Raw genomic sequence first — 20,266 nt, forward strand, 5'->3', positions numbered from 1 at the left:
TATGTTAGGTGCCAGCTGATTGCGTGATTTAGCAGTGAATGCTTCAGGCTGGCATCAGGAGGCCACTCCCAGTTTCATTTTCTCTCTGTCTTGGGGCACATTCTTTCTTCCAGTGACTCACTTTCCCTAGCTGCTCACTGTGTCTCATCACCTGTATTGTCGTCATCATCGTAATGTTTTATTTATCATGTGGTTGGTGGTTAAGAGCTTGAGCTCTGGAGACAGACTGTGGGAGTTCCTGTCTGGACTCTGCCCATTTCCGGTTGTCTAATCTTAGGCAAGTGACCTAACCTCTCTAATGCCTCAGTTTCCTCTACTGTATGATGGGAACAATTGCGCTGGTGTGAGGCTTGATCACGATAATGCGTACAGAGTGCTCAGCACAGTGTCTGACCCAAAGCGGGATTTTTTTTTGGTATCGTTATCATTATCACTAATTTATTATTGTTGTAATTATTACTTAATGGCTCTCAGATGGACCCTGATAAGACAAACATATATAATTTCCATTCTCTACGGCATACACTTGAAAACAAATATTCGTTGGCATAGATATTTAACAAATCTTCATGTACTGTACTCAGCAGAAACATACACACATCAAAGTGTATAAAGCCAGAGGGCTAGGAAACTTCAATGTGGCCAGGTCCAGAGTGCTCTAGTTAAGCAGGACAGATACACTTTAGCTTAAGGTGCATTGTTGAGAAGGTGCGTTAATCATTTCCGTCTTCCTAGCAATCATAATTCAGGGATTGTTTAGTGACCTGTGACCCCTTGAGTTGATCTGGAGAGTTAGGTTCTATCCTGTCAAGACAGAGGCTCTTGAGAGGCTCAAGGGAAAGTGTATAAATCTAAGGTACTCTGCTAATCGTAAGTCAAGAGGCAAAGCCAAAGAGAGCTCTTATTTCAGGAAATTGCTCTTGGCTCTGCACCGCAGTCTGATGCTTGTGGGCATCTATGAGATATATAGAAGAAGGTTTTTCCCAAGCAAACTCTGACCATTGGATGTCCTTGGCTCCTGCCAGTATAGAAGGTATTTATGAACTGTAGACTACTGGTGTGGCTTGGTGGATATGTGTGCCTGCTGCTGCCCAGAAAAGCAGAAGGGGGCTAGAACACCCCCAGAGAGGCAAGATAGAGTACTATGCCACTTACCAGCTCTGTGTCATTGGACAAGCTTTGTAACCTCTCTGAGCCTCAGGTTGCACATCTATCATACGGGCATAACACTAGTAACCTAACTCATATGATGGTCACAAGGATGAGATGATGTCATCGGTGGCCTTGATAAGATCTCAGTAAACATAGCCATTCTGCCTTATTGTTCTGCTGCCCCCACCTGTGGCACCTCTGTGGTGGCGAGGCTGCTCTCCCTACCCTGGCCTTCCTTGTCATGCCATGGTTTGTTAGCTTCATTTCAAAACTCATTCTCCTTGGCTCATTTACCCAAACCAGACAGAGATTTATGGTCTAGCCTCAGAGGAACAGGCGGCACATGTTTTTCACGCCTTCAGCTCATTGATCATGCCTCCAGTTTGGGGAATGCTTGGGTGTTCCAGGCAGGGCTCTCTGATACCCAGGAAACCTTAAAGGAAAGTAATTTGGTGTAAACTCACCACATAATTAAAGAAGACTGAAAGCCCCAGGTTTTGCTATTCCTTCTGAATGTCATTTATAGATAGGAATGAGTTCCTCTGGATACAATGTTTAAATTTAATGAGACTAGTGCAGTGATCAGGGATGGCTGAAAATAAGACTTGCTAAAATGTGGTCTCTTTCCCTCCATTTCCCTTACCCTACCCAACTTTCCAAGGTTAGTGAATGAATACTAGTCACCATGGATGCTGTCCCTGGCTATTAGGAGGCCCCCCATTTCATTCATAGGCCATAAGGCTCTCTAGCATTGGGTCACTGTCCCTCCCCTCTCCGGCCCCATCCTCATCTCTACACTTCTCTGCCTTGCGCTGATTGCCAGCCACACTGGCCTTCTTCCCTTCAAAAACCACACTTTTTTTCCATGTTAAGGATCTGTACCTGCTGTTGGCATTGGCCCCCAGATCTTCCCAAGGAGGCCTCCTCTCATCATTCTGGCCTCATGCAAATATCACCTCTTCAGAGAAGCTTTGCCCTGACCTCAGGTGTACAGTACTCTTTTTTTAATTTTCTCCACTGTATACTTAGCAATATTTGAAATAATCCTGTTTGTTTACCTCTTTATTTCTGTTTTGTTCATTAGTGGGCAAGTTCCTTGAGAGCAGGGACCGTAAGTCTCTTATTCACCTGTATTCCCAACACTTAGAACATTGACTGGCCATTATAAAAAAAAAAAAAAAATTTTTTTTTTTTTTTTTTTGTACCCAATAAATATTTGTTGAGTGCATGAATGATTAAACAAATTAATGAACTACAAGTAACTTTAGAAATTACCCATTCAAGAGGCCTTGGAGCTTTTCAGTGCCAGTATCCTGTTGTTTGATAGCCAATTAAGTAAAACCGATAAAAAGCAAAGGGATGAGGCATTTGGATACCTGCGGTTTTAGCTTCAGTCCCAAGCCCTTTGCCATTCCCTGTGCATGTACCGTGGAATGTGATTTGGAAACCATGATCTAGTGCAGATTCTTCATTTTTATAGATGATGGAGGTACTGCCCAAGGAGAACAGGCAACTGGGTTCCTTCTGCTACAGATAGAAAGTAGCATAACCTTGATGCTAGCCTCTACCCAGACTTCGTGGTGACTTTTGCCCTCTTACCAAATCTCCTGAATATTAAGCAATTCTTTTCCCTGTAGTATAGTCTAAAGCACTTGCATGTGTGTCATACTTTAGAGTTTTCAATATATTTCACTTCAGCCTTGTTTGATCCTCATAATGACCCTGGGAGAGGTAAACAGGATAACTGTCATCACTCCCATTTTGTAGATGAAGAAATTAAGGATCAGCAAGATGAAGTGACTGATGGTGAATCCCATGGCCAAAATCAAAGTCTTTTGACTTCCAATCTCTAGAACTTTTAAGTCTGTACACTGATAACTTTTCGTTCATCAGATAGTCCTCAAGTACAGAAACCTGTTCCTTTTATCATAATCTTTCCGACCTTCAGTAATTGGCTGTCCAGCTTTAGTCTTCTTTAGAAAGTGAATAATAACTGGCGTAAAACTGAGTGATTTGTCTGAGTTTGATAATTCAGAGACCTTCTTGGCCAATTCCTTCAGTTTACAGATGAGGCAGTAGAGGCCCAGAGAAGTTAAGGGACTTGCCCAATGAAACAGAGCAACTGAGGGGCCAAATTGGACCAGTTTGCAGCTCTTGACCAGCCATCCATTTCCTGTCATATTTCCTAAGAGGTGAAAAATCCTTTTTGGGGGGTTTAATGGCTCTCTCTTTTTTTTTTTAATTTATTTTAATGGCTCTCTTCAGAGATGTTTGTCTTGGGTTCTCTGGAGTTAAGTAAGTGGTTTTCAACTGAGGGTGCCATCACAAAAAACCAGAATGACATGGGATAGCTTTTATTTATTCATATTTGAAGTCATGATGACAAGCCTCCCCCTATGCCTTTCCAGACCTACAGAATCATATTCACCAAAGAAGAGTTAGGGCATTGAGATTTTTTTATTTTTCCTTTTCTATGAGGTTTCATCTTATTTAATAAGGGTGGTTTATCAGGCATTGGCAGATTATGGCCCACGGCCAAATCTAGTACACACCTACTTTTGTATGATAGCCTGTGAGCTAAGTGTGGTATTTATAAACATTTGCAATTGATTTGATATCAGGGATACTAACTTTGAACTCCAAGTAAGTGAAATGTTGTCTTCCCTTTCCCAAAAAGAATTCCATTTATAGAAACCCTGGTGGCATAGTGGTGAAGTGCTGTGGCTGCTAACCAGAAGGTCAGCAGTTCAAATCTACCAGGTGCTCCTTGGAAACTCTATGGGGCAGTTCTACCCTGTCCTAGAAGGTCGCTATGAGTCGGAATCAACTCGACAGCAGCGAGTTTGGTTTTTTTTTTAGATCTGAATTACAAAAAAATTATACTCAGTTATTATGATTATGTTTTGAACTTTGCCAGCAAAAAGTTGGTAGAAATGTATTTTCTTATATAATTTACCTACATATTATCCTCAATTTTGCCTCTTGGCCCTTAAAGTGTAAAATATTTACTATCTGGCTCTTTACAGAAAAAGACTTGCCAGCCCCTGCAATATGTCATTGTCTATTTTGTATTGGGGCATTTTTCCTTTTTCTATATTTGATATATAATTTAAAGGATCTTAATTAATTGTAAAAACAATATATTCTCCTTATAACATTAGAATTTACAAAAGCATAAAAAGTGATTAGTCCTATTCCCCAGTGTTATACTTAACAGTTTTTAATGTATCTTTGTCCTGACTTGTCACTTTCTAGTTGTGGGACCTTAGTTAACCTCTCCAAGCCTCAGATTCCTCATTGGTAAAACAGTGGTAATAACAGTTTCTACCCAAGAGATTGAGATGACTCATGTGAAGTGCACAGTTCTTAATGATTTTTAACTAAAGGTTTTTTTTTTTTTAATTTTTGCTCCTTTTTAGCTTAGTCTGTGTGCTTAAAAAAAAAAAAAAAAGATGAACTTTTGATTTCTTTAACACTGAAGTTCCACAGGTGATTCAGATGCACAGCTGCTTAAAAACTGCTGAAGGAAATACTTGATAGATCATTATAGAAAGGGGTTCATGTCTGGATGCCAGAAATTACCTTCCATCTTATGGCACAAACTAGGGAGAAGGGGAAGCAAAAAAGAAGGAAGGTAATGGTTTCCTTCACTGAAACTGTAGGGCTGTATAAAATGCACACAAGTAAGTTTTTATTTCTGTTTTCCAGGTCTACAACTCGAACAAAGACAATCAGAACGAAGGGAGTAAGTATGTTGCTTGGGTAATTTTGTGCAGTTGGGGTTGGGAGTGGGGTTAGAGAAGTTGCTACTCCAGGGATGAACCACCAGGAGGTGCTGTGGTCATGTTGGGTCTGCTCAGTTTCCCCAGTGCAGTGTGAGATGCTTCCACCCTGGCTTTCTACCTCAGTGACTCCAGAAGGACGTTCAGTGCAGCATGGCTGTCAAGGCTGTGAGGACATGTTGCGTTTACATAACCTTCACACTACAAAACGTTTTCACCTACATTATCTCATTTAATCCTAGCTCCAGCAACCACTTAAGAGCCCCTTAATCCAGTAATACCCAACTCCCCAAGAGTCCTATCTTGTGGGAAGGCCAAAATTGACCTTGTCTTCTGCACAGTCTTGTCCAAGGAAGGGGGAGAGACAACAACTGTCCTAGGTGATTGCTTAATAGATGTGTTTTCTTTGTTGCCTGTTTGGAGAGGAAAGAGTAGAGATGGTGAATTATGTAATAATATTCCTCTTTGATGGATGGAAGTGACCCTGGGCAGCCTCTGTAGAATACAGCACATTTTCCCTGCTAGTGGCTTTGAAACACTGGTTAATCGTGATTTCCAAGGGTGCCTGTAACCTTGTAAAGGTGATAGGATTAAAATGAAACTGCTGCTGGTAGAGTATTTGGGCTGATTATCTCCTTGGTGCGTAGGAGAAAAAGCAAATTCCTTCCAGGTTGCTGCACAAGAACAAAGGAAACCTGGCCCCTTGCTTCAGATTTGCTTTGTAAAATCCACTTGGAAAAGAAACAAGTTCAAAGGTAGCCTTTCCATGAATTCTAGTAGTGTCAGAAAAATCACTAGAGCAGTGCCTCTCCATGTGGACAAAGCATGAGCTATTTTTCATGTGAAAGCCATTTTAGGATAGAGGTTTTCCTTTCATTCTCTGCAGAATACAGATTTTATCAGGATTTTTATATAAAGTAGGAAGTGACTTGGAATTGCTGCTATTGGTAGGTTGAGAGGCCTTTGTAAGAGGAAAAGATATTGGTTCCTCCCACCCGCCTCCAAACTTGAACAAGAGAATAAATTTTCAAGGAAACAAAGAGGTGATTTTTCCACTCTGTATCATTGCCTACAATGAGGATATATTTTACAGTAAGAGCTGTAAATAGCTAGCATTTATGGACCACTTTCTGTATGTGTCAGGCACTAAGAATGTTTTATATACATTAGTTCATTTAATACCTGCAACCATCCTGTGAGATAGGTTCTTTTTTCTTTTTTTTTTTGAGATAGATACTTTTGACCTACTTTGTAAATAAGGAAATTGAGGCTAGTAAGCTCAGGGGATGTGATTTAATCTAAGCTCTGTCTGACTCCCAAAGCTCCACTGTTAAATACAAGGATAGTCTCCTTCCCTAAGAAAAGAACAATGCAGAGAGTTCCACTTTGGAAAGCATAGACATTTGCAATGCTTTGCTTTTGGCATTGATTTATTCACAGAGTGAGGTGAGTTGCCTAACTCAAATATCTAATGATTCTTCAATTGCTTACCCTTTCTTCTAGCAAGCAGGAGAGAAAAAGATGAGTTAAAAAATACTGGCTACTTTTCCAGAAGTTTAAGACAGAAATTGTTTTTTCTACGGTATCCAACTAGTAGCGACAGCAACAATATCCTAAAAGATGGCAAAGCCAGGGTAGCATCCTGGGTTGGTGCTTCCCCACTTCATTTGGCATTAGGGACCGTTTTCCACATTATACATTTCCTTAGCTCCCACCTCTTAGAAATTGTACTTTTAGTGTCTCTTGATTGCAGTAATTTACAGTTTCACCCCACACCCACCCAGAGGGCTCATCTGCCACAGGTGGCGTCGTTGTCCTGGGTCTTGATTGTTCTTTAATTCTCTTATACCACGATCTAAACTTTTTTGAAGGTAAGAAGTCAATCTGATATGAATTTACAAGAAGGGGCATTGCTCTTTCTACCTTCAGCATCCAAATTCCAAATAGCTAGCATTTTCTTTTTCAGAAAATGTTTTGGCTGGAATTTAAATGCATGCATTTTATTAAGAGCCACGATACTTTGGAGGGACAGGTAGCAAAAGGAAATTCCTTTGGGAACAGTTTTGAATTTGTTGCTTTCAACTTGAGGTTTCGCTCAAGGCATACAGTGCCTGTGGGGTATAATATAGGGCTATAGATAATGTCTGCCAGCTGCTGGTATTTTCCAAATGGCCCAGTTGCCAGAAAGAGGATGGCAGCAGATAAATAAATGCACATTTCTTTGCGGACCCTTTCTCCTCTCTGCTTGTCTTCTCCCTTCTCTACTTGGACTGCAGGTATAAAGGGGGTGAATTAATCATTTTATGGCACATCATCATCACTGTTTCATGCAAGGCCCCTTTTTATCTGTTTCTCTTCCCCATTCCTTTTCATTTTCTTCCCCATAGGCCACCATTCTAATATGTACTTCTAAGATGTATTCCTGGAAAACGTGTATGCCTCTTTTATCTACCTGTGTTCTCAATTTTTATAAATGGTTATTTGTCTTGTTCTGTTTCTTAACTTTGTTCCCTCAGCGTTGTGTTAAGAGCCATCCATATTACCCTGAGTATTTCTAGACTGTTGCATACTCTTACTGCTGCATACCCCATGGTGAAAAAAGAAAGAAAAAAAAAAACGGTTGCCATGGAGTCCATTCCGACTCACAGCTACTGTATAGGACAGAGTAGAACTGCCCCATAGAGTTTCCAAGGTTGTAATCTTTACAGAAGCAGTCCGCCATATTTTTCTCCTGAGGAGTGGCTGGTGGGTTCGAACTGTTGACCTTTCAATTAGCAGCTGAGCACTTTAGCCATGTGCCACCAGGGTTCCATGATATATACCCTCCATATGTCCATTTTGGCAGAGATGAACACCTAGAATGCCTCCAGCTCCTTATCACCGCTCAACACCACGATGAACATTTTTGTACATATGCCCCTATGTGACAGATTTTGAGGGATGTATACAGGAGGGGAATTGCTGGGGGTGCAGACATGTCCTTAGTTTGAACGCTCTCATCTTGTTCTCCAGAGTGGTCAGTCCACATCCCACCAGCCTTACTTGAGGATTTCTCCATCCCTGCCAACTCTCGCCATTATTCAGTTTTTTAAATTTTTTGGCACTCTAATAAATATAAAATGATTGCTCATTGTTGTTTTAATTTGTGTTATAATTAATGAGTTTGTGCATCTCTTCATGTAGCTGTCAGGCTGTTGAGTTTCCTCATCTGTTAATTACCTATTCTTGTCCTTTGCCCATTTTTCTATGGCAGTTTCAATCTTCTACTTGTTGATTTGTGGTAGTTCCTTCTATAGTCTAGATATTAACCCCCTGTTAGTTTTATACCTGTTGTCGTTGAATTGATCCTGACTGGTAGCAATCCTATAGGACACAGTAGAACTGCCCTGTAGGGTTTCCAGGCCTGAAGTCTCTATGGAAGCAGACTGCCACATCTTTCTCCTGTGGAGTGGCTGCTGGGTTTGAACCGCCAGCCTTTCCATTAGCAGCTGAGCGCTTAGCCACTGCACCACCAGGGCTCCTTCTTGTTAATTTTAGACGTTTTAAATATATTTCCTTATCCTGTCATGTGCCTGTTAATATTATGTGCAGTATCCTTTATTGACTATAAAACCTTTACTTTTAATATAATGAGTCTTTTTTTCTTTTTGCCTTCTGGTTTGTGATTTTCAAGTTGTGTTTTAAATAAGTCGTTTCTCACATCACAGAGATATGCATCTACATTTTCTTTTATTGACTTTATGATTTTGTCTTTTACATTTAAGGTTCTAATCCAACTGATATCCACCTTTGTACGTGGTGTTTAACAAGGATATAGTTTTATTTTTATCTGTACAAAGAGTTGGTTTCGCACCAGCATCTACTAAACTATCCATTCTTTCCCGCAATGACTTGTATGTTAGGTTTGCGCATCTGAACTCTTTGAGCTCTATATTCTATTTCCTTGGTCTGCCTGATGGTTCTTGAACTAATACCTCTTGGTTTTTAACATGATAACATTGAGGCATATCTTAACATCTGGTAGTTTAGGTCTCCTCTCTTTACTCTTCTTTTTAAAGATTGACTTAGCTGATGGTCAACCTTTGTTCTTCCATGTTCCAAAATTTAGAACAAGTTCAATAAGTTCCTTAAGAAATAAAATTTTGACACTAAAGGACAAATGCTGTAATATCCCTCTTAATGTAAAACATCTACGCTAGGCAAATTCATAGAGGCAAAAAATTTTTAAGGGGATGAGAGGGAAATGGGGAGGTGTTGTTTAAAGGATTCTGAGTTCCTGTGTGGTGTGATGAAAAGCTTCTGGGAGTAGACAGTGGTAATGATTGCATAATGGTGAATGTAATTAATGTCACTGAATTGTACATGTAAAAAGTGTTAAAATGGCAATTTTTTTGTTATGTGAACTTTACTTTAATAAAACTTTAAAAAATTAAATTGGGATTGCATTGAATTGTATAGATTAACTTGGAGAAAAGTAACATTTTTATAATATTAAGACATCTCCAAGTACACTGAGTGTCTATTTATTCACACCATGTATGTTCTTCATTCAATTTTAGTTTTCTTGGTTAAATTAATCCTGAAATGTTTCATAGTTTTTGTTGTTAATATGAATATATAGGATTTTATTTTTAAATGTATTTTCTGGATAGTTTTTACTGGTCCAGAAAGATCCCATTAGTTTTTATTTATATTGTATTGTCATTCTCAGGACTTTTAGCAGTTCTACTAGTTTGTCAGTTGGCCTCTCACCAAGGATCCTGCTGCCAACATGGACCTTTCTCTGGGTTTGTTTCTGGAATATTAGGAATATACATCAGTAATATCAAGTTCCCTAGTTGGTCAAATTCTCACCTAGTAGAGAAGAGAAGGGAAAAGACAGGGGAAAGTATAGAAGGAAAAGAAGGTGGTTTGTTGCTCCCTAAAGCTGCTTTACTGAAGAGGTGATCACTGCCAGTGTCAATAGTCTAGTCATCTGATACCTGCCATTTTCCTCCTTTATTATGACAAAGAACAGGGCTCTGTATTGGGCAAGAACCCCAGCTCCCCCTTTCCCACTCATCCCTTGTGGCTCCCTTCACCATTTTAACATGTATCTCCTGAGCCTCTAGGCCTTTTCTTTTACCTGCCTTTGGCTGGAGTTGTGAGATTTACTCCCAAAAGCTTGATGAGAATTGGTTCATTCTCCTTTGAAATGAGCCCAGGTCAGAAGCAGGAGGAAAAGCTAGGAAGTGGCCTGTTCTCAGCCCAGGCCGCTGAAGTGCTGAAGTTCCACATAAGGGACAGTTAGAAAGCTGAGAACTCGTTAGAGAAGATAGACTAGTCTAGTACAAGAGTATGGGAAGAACAGCCTTTTAGAGAGTGAAGTAGGTCTTTTCCAAGTTTGAAGTTTTAAATCATAAATGTCACTGCCTATTTATCTCTAAAAAGATTAGCTTGTTTACAGAAACTCTGCTCTCCCACAGCATTTCCAGCTGTTGGGAGCCTGAAGCCTGACAGATTGAGACAGAGAGGATTTAGTCTCTTAATCCTGGCTTCATAGTGCCACTTTCCTCAATGTAGGTATTAGTTTGAATTCCATAGGTTAATCAGATTATAGTCAAAGGAATATGCCCAAATTGCTCCAGGCGTGCCTTCCCATTCAATCTAGCACGCAGATCTACGTTGGCTATCTGGCCTTTCAGGATGACATTGTGGGAGTTTACTTGTTTACAAAACTTGTTTAACATTTTGCTGTTTGCTACTACCTGAACCTTTTACTAGATTTAACCGTGGGAGTCTTGTTTCCTGACCCACCAGGCTGTATGCAGCTCTTCATTCAGTTGATACCTCTTGGAGTTCTTGAGTGCATGTGGCGCTGGGCCTCATGAGAGCTGAGGGGGTTAGACATTGGCAGCTAGAACACCTATCTCTGACTTTAAGTTGTATATGATCTGCTTTTTTAGGTTCAGACTACTGGGAGACAATAGACAGAGGGCCCAATTACGTTAGTATGTGTGTGATATCCATGCTACCTACAGAGGTATCCAGTGGGTAGAATAAATGCCAAGAGCTAACTAAGAGTGAGCTCAGAACGGAATTCAGTCTAGGCTAGAAACACTTTGCTTCCAAGTCTTAATCCTTTTATTTCTTCCAGTTTGTTTGTAATCTAGTGCTTTCACAAGATTTGAACAATTCTGAGGAACCCACTCCAATTTGCCAATTTGTCATTCTTGTTGAGAGGTGGGGGAGTAGAAGTGATTGGAGAAAGAACGGAGTTAGGATCTAGTCATCTTCATGACCTGGACACTGAGTGTGCAGACCCCACTAGTAAACAGGTTTAAAAACATGGATTTCATGTATTATAAAAGGAATATCCAGTGGTCTTTTCCTTTCTGTGGAATATTAAGGAAATACAGCAAAATAGTTTTCAAAAAATCAATAAAAATCATCTGTAACTTCATCCCTGGAGATATTTTCTTCCTGCCTTTTTCCCGTAATGTATGTATAAATACATATTTTTTACTTAATTAGCATTACAGTGTATATACTTGCATGTATTCTGCTTTTCAGAATTTATAGGCATTTTCCCATGCCATGGACATTGTTTATAGATATCATTTGTAATGGCCGTTCAATATTCTTTCATTGGATTATATCCGAATTTGTTGAACCATCTGCTGTCATTCAACTTTAATGTCCGTTGCAGATTTCTGCTATTATGGATAACACGGGGCTGGGCATCCTATAGCAATCTTTGTAGGCACCTCGGGTAGTTTCTTTAGGATAGATTCTGCCATGTGGAGTGGAGAGAGCTGATGCGTGGAGGGTACTGTGTCTACAGTGTAGGTTAACATACTGGCATGCTGGCTGTGGAACCTTGGATAGGTACTGGACCTCTTCTGAGCTTTAATTCCCTCTTCTATAAAATGGGTATGATAATAATACCTACCTCATAAATCTCTTGTGGGGATTAAGGTTCAGCACAGTATCTGGCATATTAGTTAGTAAGTATGTAATTACCATTGGCTGTTGTCCTTTCCATCATCTGGTCATACCAGTTACTTGCTCATATTAGAAAGGAAAAGACCACTGGATTAGCAAAACTGCCCCTGAAGAGAGTAGGGAGGGGAATGAAGGGAGGCAGCTAACACTCCTGCTATTTTGGTGCCTTACAAGTATTAGCTCATTTAATCCTCATGACTGCATTTTTCGAAGTGGGGTATGCACATCACTGATGGTACCCAACATCATTTTAGGTAGTACACAGTCAAACATTTTAAATAACCATTTAGATTTAAATATTTATTTTAATGTCTATTAAGGGGGAAAAAAATGCACGAGTAGCACATAAACCCCTTGATTTTACAAATGTATTTGCTTAATAGAAGGTTAGACTTTTTTCTGTAAAGGACCAGATAGCAAGTTTTCAGCTTTCAGGGATCACTCAGCTCTACCCCGTAGTGTGAAAGCAGCCATAGACAATAGGAAAGTGAATGAGCATGGCTGTTTTCCAATAAAATTTTATTTACAAAATCAAGGACCAGGTAGATTTGGCACACAGACTGTAGTTTGTCCACCCTTGGCTTAATACCAGGATAAGTTTTTTTTTAATTTGTCTATTTAAAGATGGTATGAGGTTATATCAGAAAACATGAAAGTGGTACATGAATGATTGATATTTGCAGAAGTGCTCCTCACAAGAACCAAGTTTACGGGTGCACAAACTGAGGCTTAAAGAGGTCAAACAACTTGTCAAAGGTAACAGTCAAGAAGGAGTGTTGCTGAGGTTCAAACCTTAGTTGACCTGATTGCAAAGGCCATTTTTCTGCCCACTACTCTTGATAATGTGTGAAATCTTTGCACTGACCTGTCATCCTGTCCTTATGTGGCCAACCCATTAGAGTTGGAAGGAGTTTCATCATCAGCCTCCAGGTCCTATCCCACCTGGCTCTTTGCTGCCTCTCCATATGCCTTCTTAGTGATCCCCCAGTGAGAATCCTTTGTGGTTCTCAAACTCCTGTGCATAAGCTGGTGGAAATGTGGTTCTTTCTCCCTTTCCCTGACTAGGAGAGCCAAAGTCACATATTTCAATACTGACCTTTGGGCTTAAGAGGTTCAGACTTTAACATAACCCACTACTCTCCTGCAGGGGTTTGGTAACAAAAGAAACGCTGCTTTACACTTGTTGCTGTTGTATGCACTTCTCATTCTTCAGGCTGTCGTTCAGATGAAACGCCCTGATGGTGTTTGATCGAGACTGTTCATGTTCTATGAGGACAAGGTGGAGGACCAGCAGAGGAGCTGGGGAGGGACGTCATTACCACTGCTGTTTCCCGTTGCCCTGCTTCTGATGTCTACATCCCCTTCATCTCTGAGCCTCAGCTTGCCTTTATCTGTAAAGCAGAAAAAGAGGTTTATTCTAAAAGATCACAGGGGAAAGCCTCGATGGGATTACATGGGCCTCTATTTTTAAAAGGTTTCTAAAGCCTGGAACCATCACTGAAGGTCTGAGAGTCCCATGGAAGCAGCAGAGGGCAGAGATGAGAATTATTTTTTTTTTCTCTTGCTTCCAGCCACCTTCGGCCTTTTGCTGTTAGAACACCAACAGTGAGAGGCAGGATGAGGCAGCCACTGGTAACCAGGATCCCTTTGGGATCAGAGCCATGCAGTGGCTGCCAGGTCTCCACTGGTCGGTGGCTTATAAATAGAACATTTCCACTTTTAAACCTGAGAAAGATGAAGGCATTAATGGGCATTGCAGTCTGGCCTCTTGTGCCCTGGCCCACGAGGCAGTCAGCTGAGTATACCTTCCCCTCGAGCTTTCCATCCACACCTACCAGGTCTGGGCTGATAGAAGACAGGCCCATGCTCCCTCCCTAGCTTGCGTTACTTGCAGCTCCCCTCACACTCCTCCTGGCCTTCTTTCTTTCTCTGCCTCCCACCCCTCCCTTCTGTGCGATGGCAGGTTTTTGCGGCCACCACTTTCATCTTCTGACCACAGTCAGGCGAGATGGTTTAATTCTAGTTCACCCTGGGTGCTGAATTTCTCCACCTCACTTTTCGTTATGAGTTGTACACTCAACACAGCTGCTGTGACCTGCATTGAGCTCAAATTATATTTAGTTGAGCTGTAACACCCCAGCTTGGGAACAGCCCTTTTGGGGGGCTGGGGTTTGGAGAGAGAGGAAGGAAAAGGAACAGCTTGTCTTCTAAGAGATTTTAGTATGGGTTCCCTGCCATTTTGTTTGGTGAGGCCCCATCCCCTAAGGATATGACTGGTGATCCAAGTGCTTCTGAGACTACCCTGGACAACCAGAAGCCTTTCCACTTGTCTTAAAAGACATTTGATAAATCCATCCTCTCTCTCAGCCTGCTTTAGACTGAGAGATGTAGCCAGTGTGTGACCTCACTGTGGCCTAATATCCCGCTTCCCCTCAGTGGCATAGTTGCTCTGTCGACAGTGGGCTGCCACCTCGGCAAGTGTGAGCCACCCCTTGGCATCCTAGTTTGGGCTTCAGCCGAGCAATAGTGAGCAGATCTTTGGCTGTCTTTTTCAACTACTGTTTTTTTTTAAAGCCCAGTACAAGGAGTTGTTCAGGCAGAGACTGAAAGATTTCCTCCACTACAACCAAGTGCAGGAGCTCACCAGATCAATTATAATATCAATAATTGCAGTTAATATTTATTGAGCACATACTATGTACTGGGCAATGAGATACAAATGACAAGCATTCTGTCATTTGATCCTCAAAAGAACCCTTTGAGATAGATAGTGTTATTGACCCTATTTACATACAAGAAAACTGAGGCTTCATTCTGAGTACAAGCTTGTGGTCACTCAAGGTCATCCCTTCCCACTGTGACCAGTTTTTTCAGATCATGCAAGTCAGCATTTAGCATGAAAGGTTTTCTGAGTTGCTATAAAAAAAAAAAAAATTTTTTTTTATCGAAACGACTCTGGCTCATGGCAGCCCCGTGTGTGTCAGAGTAGAACTGTGCTCCATAGAGTTTTCAATGGGTCATTTTTTTGGAAGTAGATCACCAGGCGTTTCTACTGAGATTCTTCTGGGTGGACTCAAACTTCCAACCTTTCAGTTATCAGCCTAATGTGTTAACCATTTACACCACCCAGGGATTCCACATAAGGTTTCACAGTGGTTAAGAGTTTGGCTGCTAACCAAAAAGTCAGCAGTTCAAGTCCACCAGCCACTCCTTGGAAACCTTGTGGGGCAGTACTACTCTGACCTATAGGGTCGCTATGAATCAGAATTGACTCAATGGCAAAAGATTTTTTTTTTTTTTTTGGTTTTAAAGTACTATGGTGCAGTGGTTAAAGCAATTGACTGCTAACCGAAAGGTTGGTGGTTCGAAACCACCAGCCACTCCATGGGAGAAAAATGTGGCAGTTTGCTTCCGTAGAGATTTACAGCCTTGGAAACCCTATAGAACAGTTCTACCAGTTGAGAGTCAGAATCCGCTCCACGGTAATCGGATTGTTTTTTTTTGGTTTTATAAAGTACTGTCGCCCACACTGGGGGTAGTATTGAATAGTGGTTGAGAGTGTGGCTTTGGAGGATTATACCCATGGTTGGAATCCCAGCCTCACCAGTTCCTAAGTGGGAAATTTACTTAATTGCTGTAGGTCTCAGTTTCTTCATCTGTAGGGTGGAGATTGCTTTAGTACCTACATCATTGGATTGTTGGGAGGGTTAAATGGGACTAAGATAGAAATCTTTAGCTCAGTGGTGCCTGGCATTCTAAAAAAAAATCTAAGCAATCGTTAAATGTTGTTTTCTACTATTATTATTGTTGTTAATAACATCATCTGATTATCCAAAATCAGAGCCTATTTCTATAAAGGCAAGACATTTGTACAGTCTTTTTAGAGCTTCTCAGAGTGTCATCACAGACATTGCTTTATTTGTCACAGCACCCCCATCTTACAAATGAAGGCAATGCATCAGGGTGGAAAGGTGGTATATCATCTCAAAGGCCAGTATGTGTGACCCCAGGGCTCAAACCTTGGGCCTCTGATTCCTAGTCCCATCCTTTCTCCTGCCCTTTGCTGCCTCAGTGTGTTGTGACCCAGAAAATCTCTAAGCCGGGGCAAGCCGTGGTGGAAGGATGGGTCGGTAAGGGCAGGCAGTTGGTTCTCTGCTTGAAACACTTCTGCCTTCGGAAAGCTAGTGATGATTTCTCTTGCTTTATAAATCAGTGCACAGCCTCCCGGGCCTCAGGCAGAAAGAAATGAAGGCCTCTGGACTATAATTCATTCTTGTGATGTCCAGATCCCGTGTAGGAGACAAATGGTCCTGATTAAGCTGGTTGCATTGAGTTTTGCTCTTTCGCTGCTGTCCTGATTTGAAATCTTAAGGGGGACTGGGAAATTGCAGATGTAAAACCCCGCAAAGAAACACTCTTCTCTGCCGAGGTTGGTCTGTAGTCCTCTGCTGGGACCATGTGAGGACCCAGACGCTGCCACCTTTGCTGCCTGTGTCTTGTCAAGACTTAGAACGCTATTTACAGCTGCCTTACAGCCTCCCTTCACTCAGATGAAGAGCTGGTAGGTTTATTTGAGGCCAGGCAGGGATTTTGTTTCTTTTCCTGCTGCCTGTTTTACTTGCTTTACTGTATATCCCTCTCAGTTTATTTTTCTGTGTGTTGGTCCCCCCCGCCCCCCCAAAAAAAACCCCATTGCCGTCAGGTCGGCTCTGACTCACAGTGTCAGAAACCATGAAAAAAGAGATAGGTGCCTATGTATCTAGAGGGGCTAGGGAATAAAATTCTGATCAGCTGTATTTATGCTTAGAGATCAGAGGATGAATGAGATCCCTGTCAATCCTATTAGTCTTCTGCTTCAGATCACAGGGCCCCTGAATTCTAGAAGTTACCAATATGTTCAGCCTTGAGGCTCCTGGGGTGTGGGAACTCTTTACCTACTAGTTCCTAGTGTATCAACTGGTGAACGTGTGCATTGTATTTGTTTATTTAGGAATATTCATTGAAGCTACAGTATTCAACAAGGCAGATAAAATCCTTGCTCTCTTGGAGCTTATGCTTCTTCTGAGAGAAACTGGTAAAAAAAAAAAAAAAAAAAAACAGCAGACAAGTAAACAAATGTATAATTTCAGGTGGTGACAAGTGCTATGAAGAAATAAGAGCAAGGAGATGGAGAGTAACAAGAAAAGGGGTGCTGTTTTAGATACCTGGAGCAGGAAAGGCCTCTGTAAAGAGGTGATATTTAAGCAGAAACCTGAACAAAGGGAGGGAATGAGGCATGTGAGGAAACGGTAGATGAGAATTGCTGGCAGAGGGACAGGTATGTGCAAAGGCTCTGAGGTGGAGGGAATGAACTAGCTGTGTTCTAGAGATATCAGGAAGAACTGTTGTGACTGGATTAGAGGAGGCCAGGGGGTGAGTGGTCGGGGATGCTGGGACTGGACCAGGTGAGGCTATGGTCAGGAGGAGAAAAGATTGTGTTGTAAGCATTAGAAGAAGTCACCAGAGAGTTATGAGTAGGGGAGTGACATGGGCTGATGTATGTTTTTAAAAGATGACTGGCTGCTGGTGGAAAATAAACTGTAGAGGGCAAAGGTGGAAAAAATTAGAAGGCTACTGAGGCTGTGCAGGCAAAAGATGATTAGACCAAGATATTAGCAGTGAGAAGATGATGAGAAGTCATTGGATTCTGGATACATTTTGAAGTTAGAACTGACATAACTGTTTGATGGGTTAGATGTAGAGAGTGAGAGAATGCAAGGAATTGAAGATGACCGTGTTGGAATAGGACATTCAGCTAGTAGAATCCCATCTTGTTCTTTTAGCCAGGTTGCATATAGTGCGTTAGGACGGTGACTCCCAAATGTCAGTCATTTGTGTATCATGATTTCTTCTTGCTCATGTATATACCACCTGTACTATTATTAACTGTTTTTCATAAAATCAGTTCACCTGTTTTTACATAAGTTTTTTAAAAAAGAAAATATATCACGCTGTGAGTGACAAACCAGTGGATTTCAAATACTCATCAAAATAAGTGTATAAAAAAAAATATTTAATTGTGAACCATTTAGAACCATTTCATATTTTACCAGTAGCGCAAGCATTACATATTGAGATATCATCAGATGGGAAATGTGGTAAAGACATCGGCAATTAGCTAATAGTCAATAATCATTTCTGTTTGTCTTTGGCAATGACAGTTTTGAATCCTTGGTGTAGATAGCACAGTGTTTTTCCAAGAATGGTTCTCATACCTACTGAAGCATAATTTCTGGGATGGGGCCCAGAATCTGCATTGTAACAAGCATTCCACTGCATCTCTTGTCCACTAGATTTAAGAAGTACTACTAGAGTAAAAAGGACAGAATTCAGACAGCTTGATCCCTAGCCCCCAGCCCTTTCAGATTCATCATGTAAACTCCAGCAGAAGAGTGAGTGTAGAAGAGGATGAGCTCTGGAGTCAGGCTGAGTTAGGATCCTGGTTCTGTCACTAACGTTGTAGCTTTAAAAAATTTTCTTAACCTGTCTGAGCCTCAGTTTTCTCATCTATGAAATGGGGATGATGACGACGACGGTGATGCATTTAAGTGCTTAGCCCAGAGCAGCGTATCCTGTGCTCAGTTAAGTGTTAGCTACTGCTATTACTGTCATTGTTGTTGCCTCTTAACATTATGAGCCTGACTTTTCTCATCATAAAAACTTAATGTTGATACTGGGAAAATTGAGTCAGTTGTTGTTAGGTGCTTTTAAGCTGGTTTCAACTCATAGCAACCGTATGTACAATAGAACAAAACACTGCCCGGTCCTGCACCATCCTCACAATCATTATTATGCATCATTGTTGCAGCCACTGTGTCAATCCATCTCATTGAGGGTCTTCCTCTTTTTTGCTGACCCTCTACTTTACCAAGCATGATGTCCTTCTCCAGGGACTGGTCCCTCCTGATAACGTGTCAAAAGTAAATGAGACAAAGTCCTCGCCATCCTTGCTTCTAGGAGCATTCTGGCTGTACTTATTCCAAAACAGATTTGTTTGTTCTTCTGGCAGTCTATGGTATGTTCAATATTCAGTAAGTTATAGTTTATGAATTTATTTTGTAAACTGTAATACGTGATGCCTCATTATATTCAACCAGTGTGAAAAAATTAGTAAGAAGAGTCATAATATTTACCCCCATGGGATTATTGTAACAATAACATGAAAAGCATCTCATTAACTGGAACGTTTGATTCAAATGTTAGGATGTAGTATGTAATAATAATGACAGTAATCATTTATTGAATATCAAAGTTGCTATATAGTGACCCTCAAAACTCATAGGTGAATTATTCCCACGATACCGGTGAGGGAGGTGAGTCTCAGAGGTGAAGCACCACGCCTAAGGTCATACCCAGCCAGAAGTGGCACAGACAGGATTCTAACCCAAGTCTGTTTGGCTTTAAAGCTGATTGTTCTCTTTCCATTACATACTACTTCTGTCTGCTTGACCTCAGATAACATTAATGTTAGTTTATATTCCCTGAATGCATGCTAGCCAGGAGCAGATTAGAGGGTATAGTAGGCAGTGGAGTGGGTTGGGGAATGAGGTCTTGGGGACCTACCTAGTCTGAGATTAAAAATTGGCATCAGGTAATCCCCAAATCTGTTTTGGAGGAAGTACAGCCAGAATGCTCCTTAGAAGTGAGAATGGCGAGACTCTGTCGCTTACTTTGAACATGTTATCAGGAAGGACCAATCCCTGGAGAAGGACATCATGCTTGGTAAAGTAGAGGGTCAGTAAAAAGACCCTCGATGGGATGGATTGACACAGTGGCTGCAACAGTGGGCTCAAACATACCTACTATTGTAAGGATGGTACAGGACCAATAAATGTTTCATTCTGCTGTTATACATTGGATTGCTGTGAGTCGGAGCCGACTCGATGGCGCTCAGCAACAACAACAATCCCCAAAGTAGAGCATTTATACCAGTATGTCAACTTCCCTGGGCCCCACTGGAAGCTTCTGAGAGCTGTAACCATGAATCCAGTTTCCCAGGGGCCATAGCCCAGGAAACGTTGGCAACCCTCGGATTTCACATGACTAGGAGAAAGGGTATGAGCCCTCTGTCTTCCTTCTAAGTGTGTGAGCCAATTGGAAATCTATTCTCCAGCTGGATTTTGTATTCAATTCAATGTGAATGTTTTTCATGGCTTTTAATGGTGTTGAAATTGATTAAATTCAGAATGAGCCGAGGCAGACCTGACTCTGAAGAGCAAATCACATTGGGAACTTGATTAAATTTCTATGGCGAGAATACCCTGGAGCTGCCCCTGAAATGGTGGCCTGATCACAGCAACTCCAGGCAA

General features: G+C 41.2%; 1 protein-coding gene across 9 annotated transcripts in view; it reads left to right on the plus strand.

The window, feature by feature from the left end:
• ARHGAP26 (Rho GTPase activating protein 26) overlaps window positions 1-20,266 on the plus strand; it is a 536,050-nt gene that overhangs the window by 270,500 nt on the left and 245,284 nt on the right. For all 9 annotated transcript variants that reach the window (XM_049873956.1, XM_049873958.1, XM_049873960.1 and 6 more), the window contains exon 12: window positions 4,861-4,897. In XM_049873956.1, coding sequence (XP_049729913.1) covers window positions 4,861-4,897 — 37 coding nt within the window. The remainder of the gene's footprint in view (window positions 1-4,860; window positions 4,898-20,266) is intronic.

Source organism: Elephas maximus, chromosome 2 (assembly GCF_024166365.1).
Source record: "Elephas maximus indicus isolate mEleMax1 chromosome 2, mEleMax1 primary haplotype, whole genome shotgun sequence".
NCBI lineage: Eukaryota > Metazoa > Chordata > Mammalia > Proboscidea > Elephantidae > Elephas > Elephas maximus.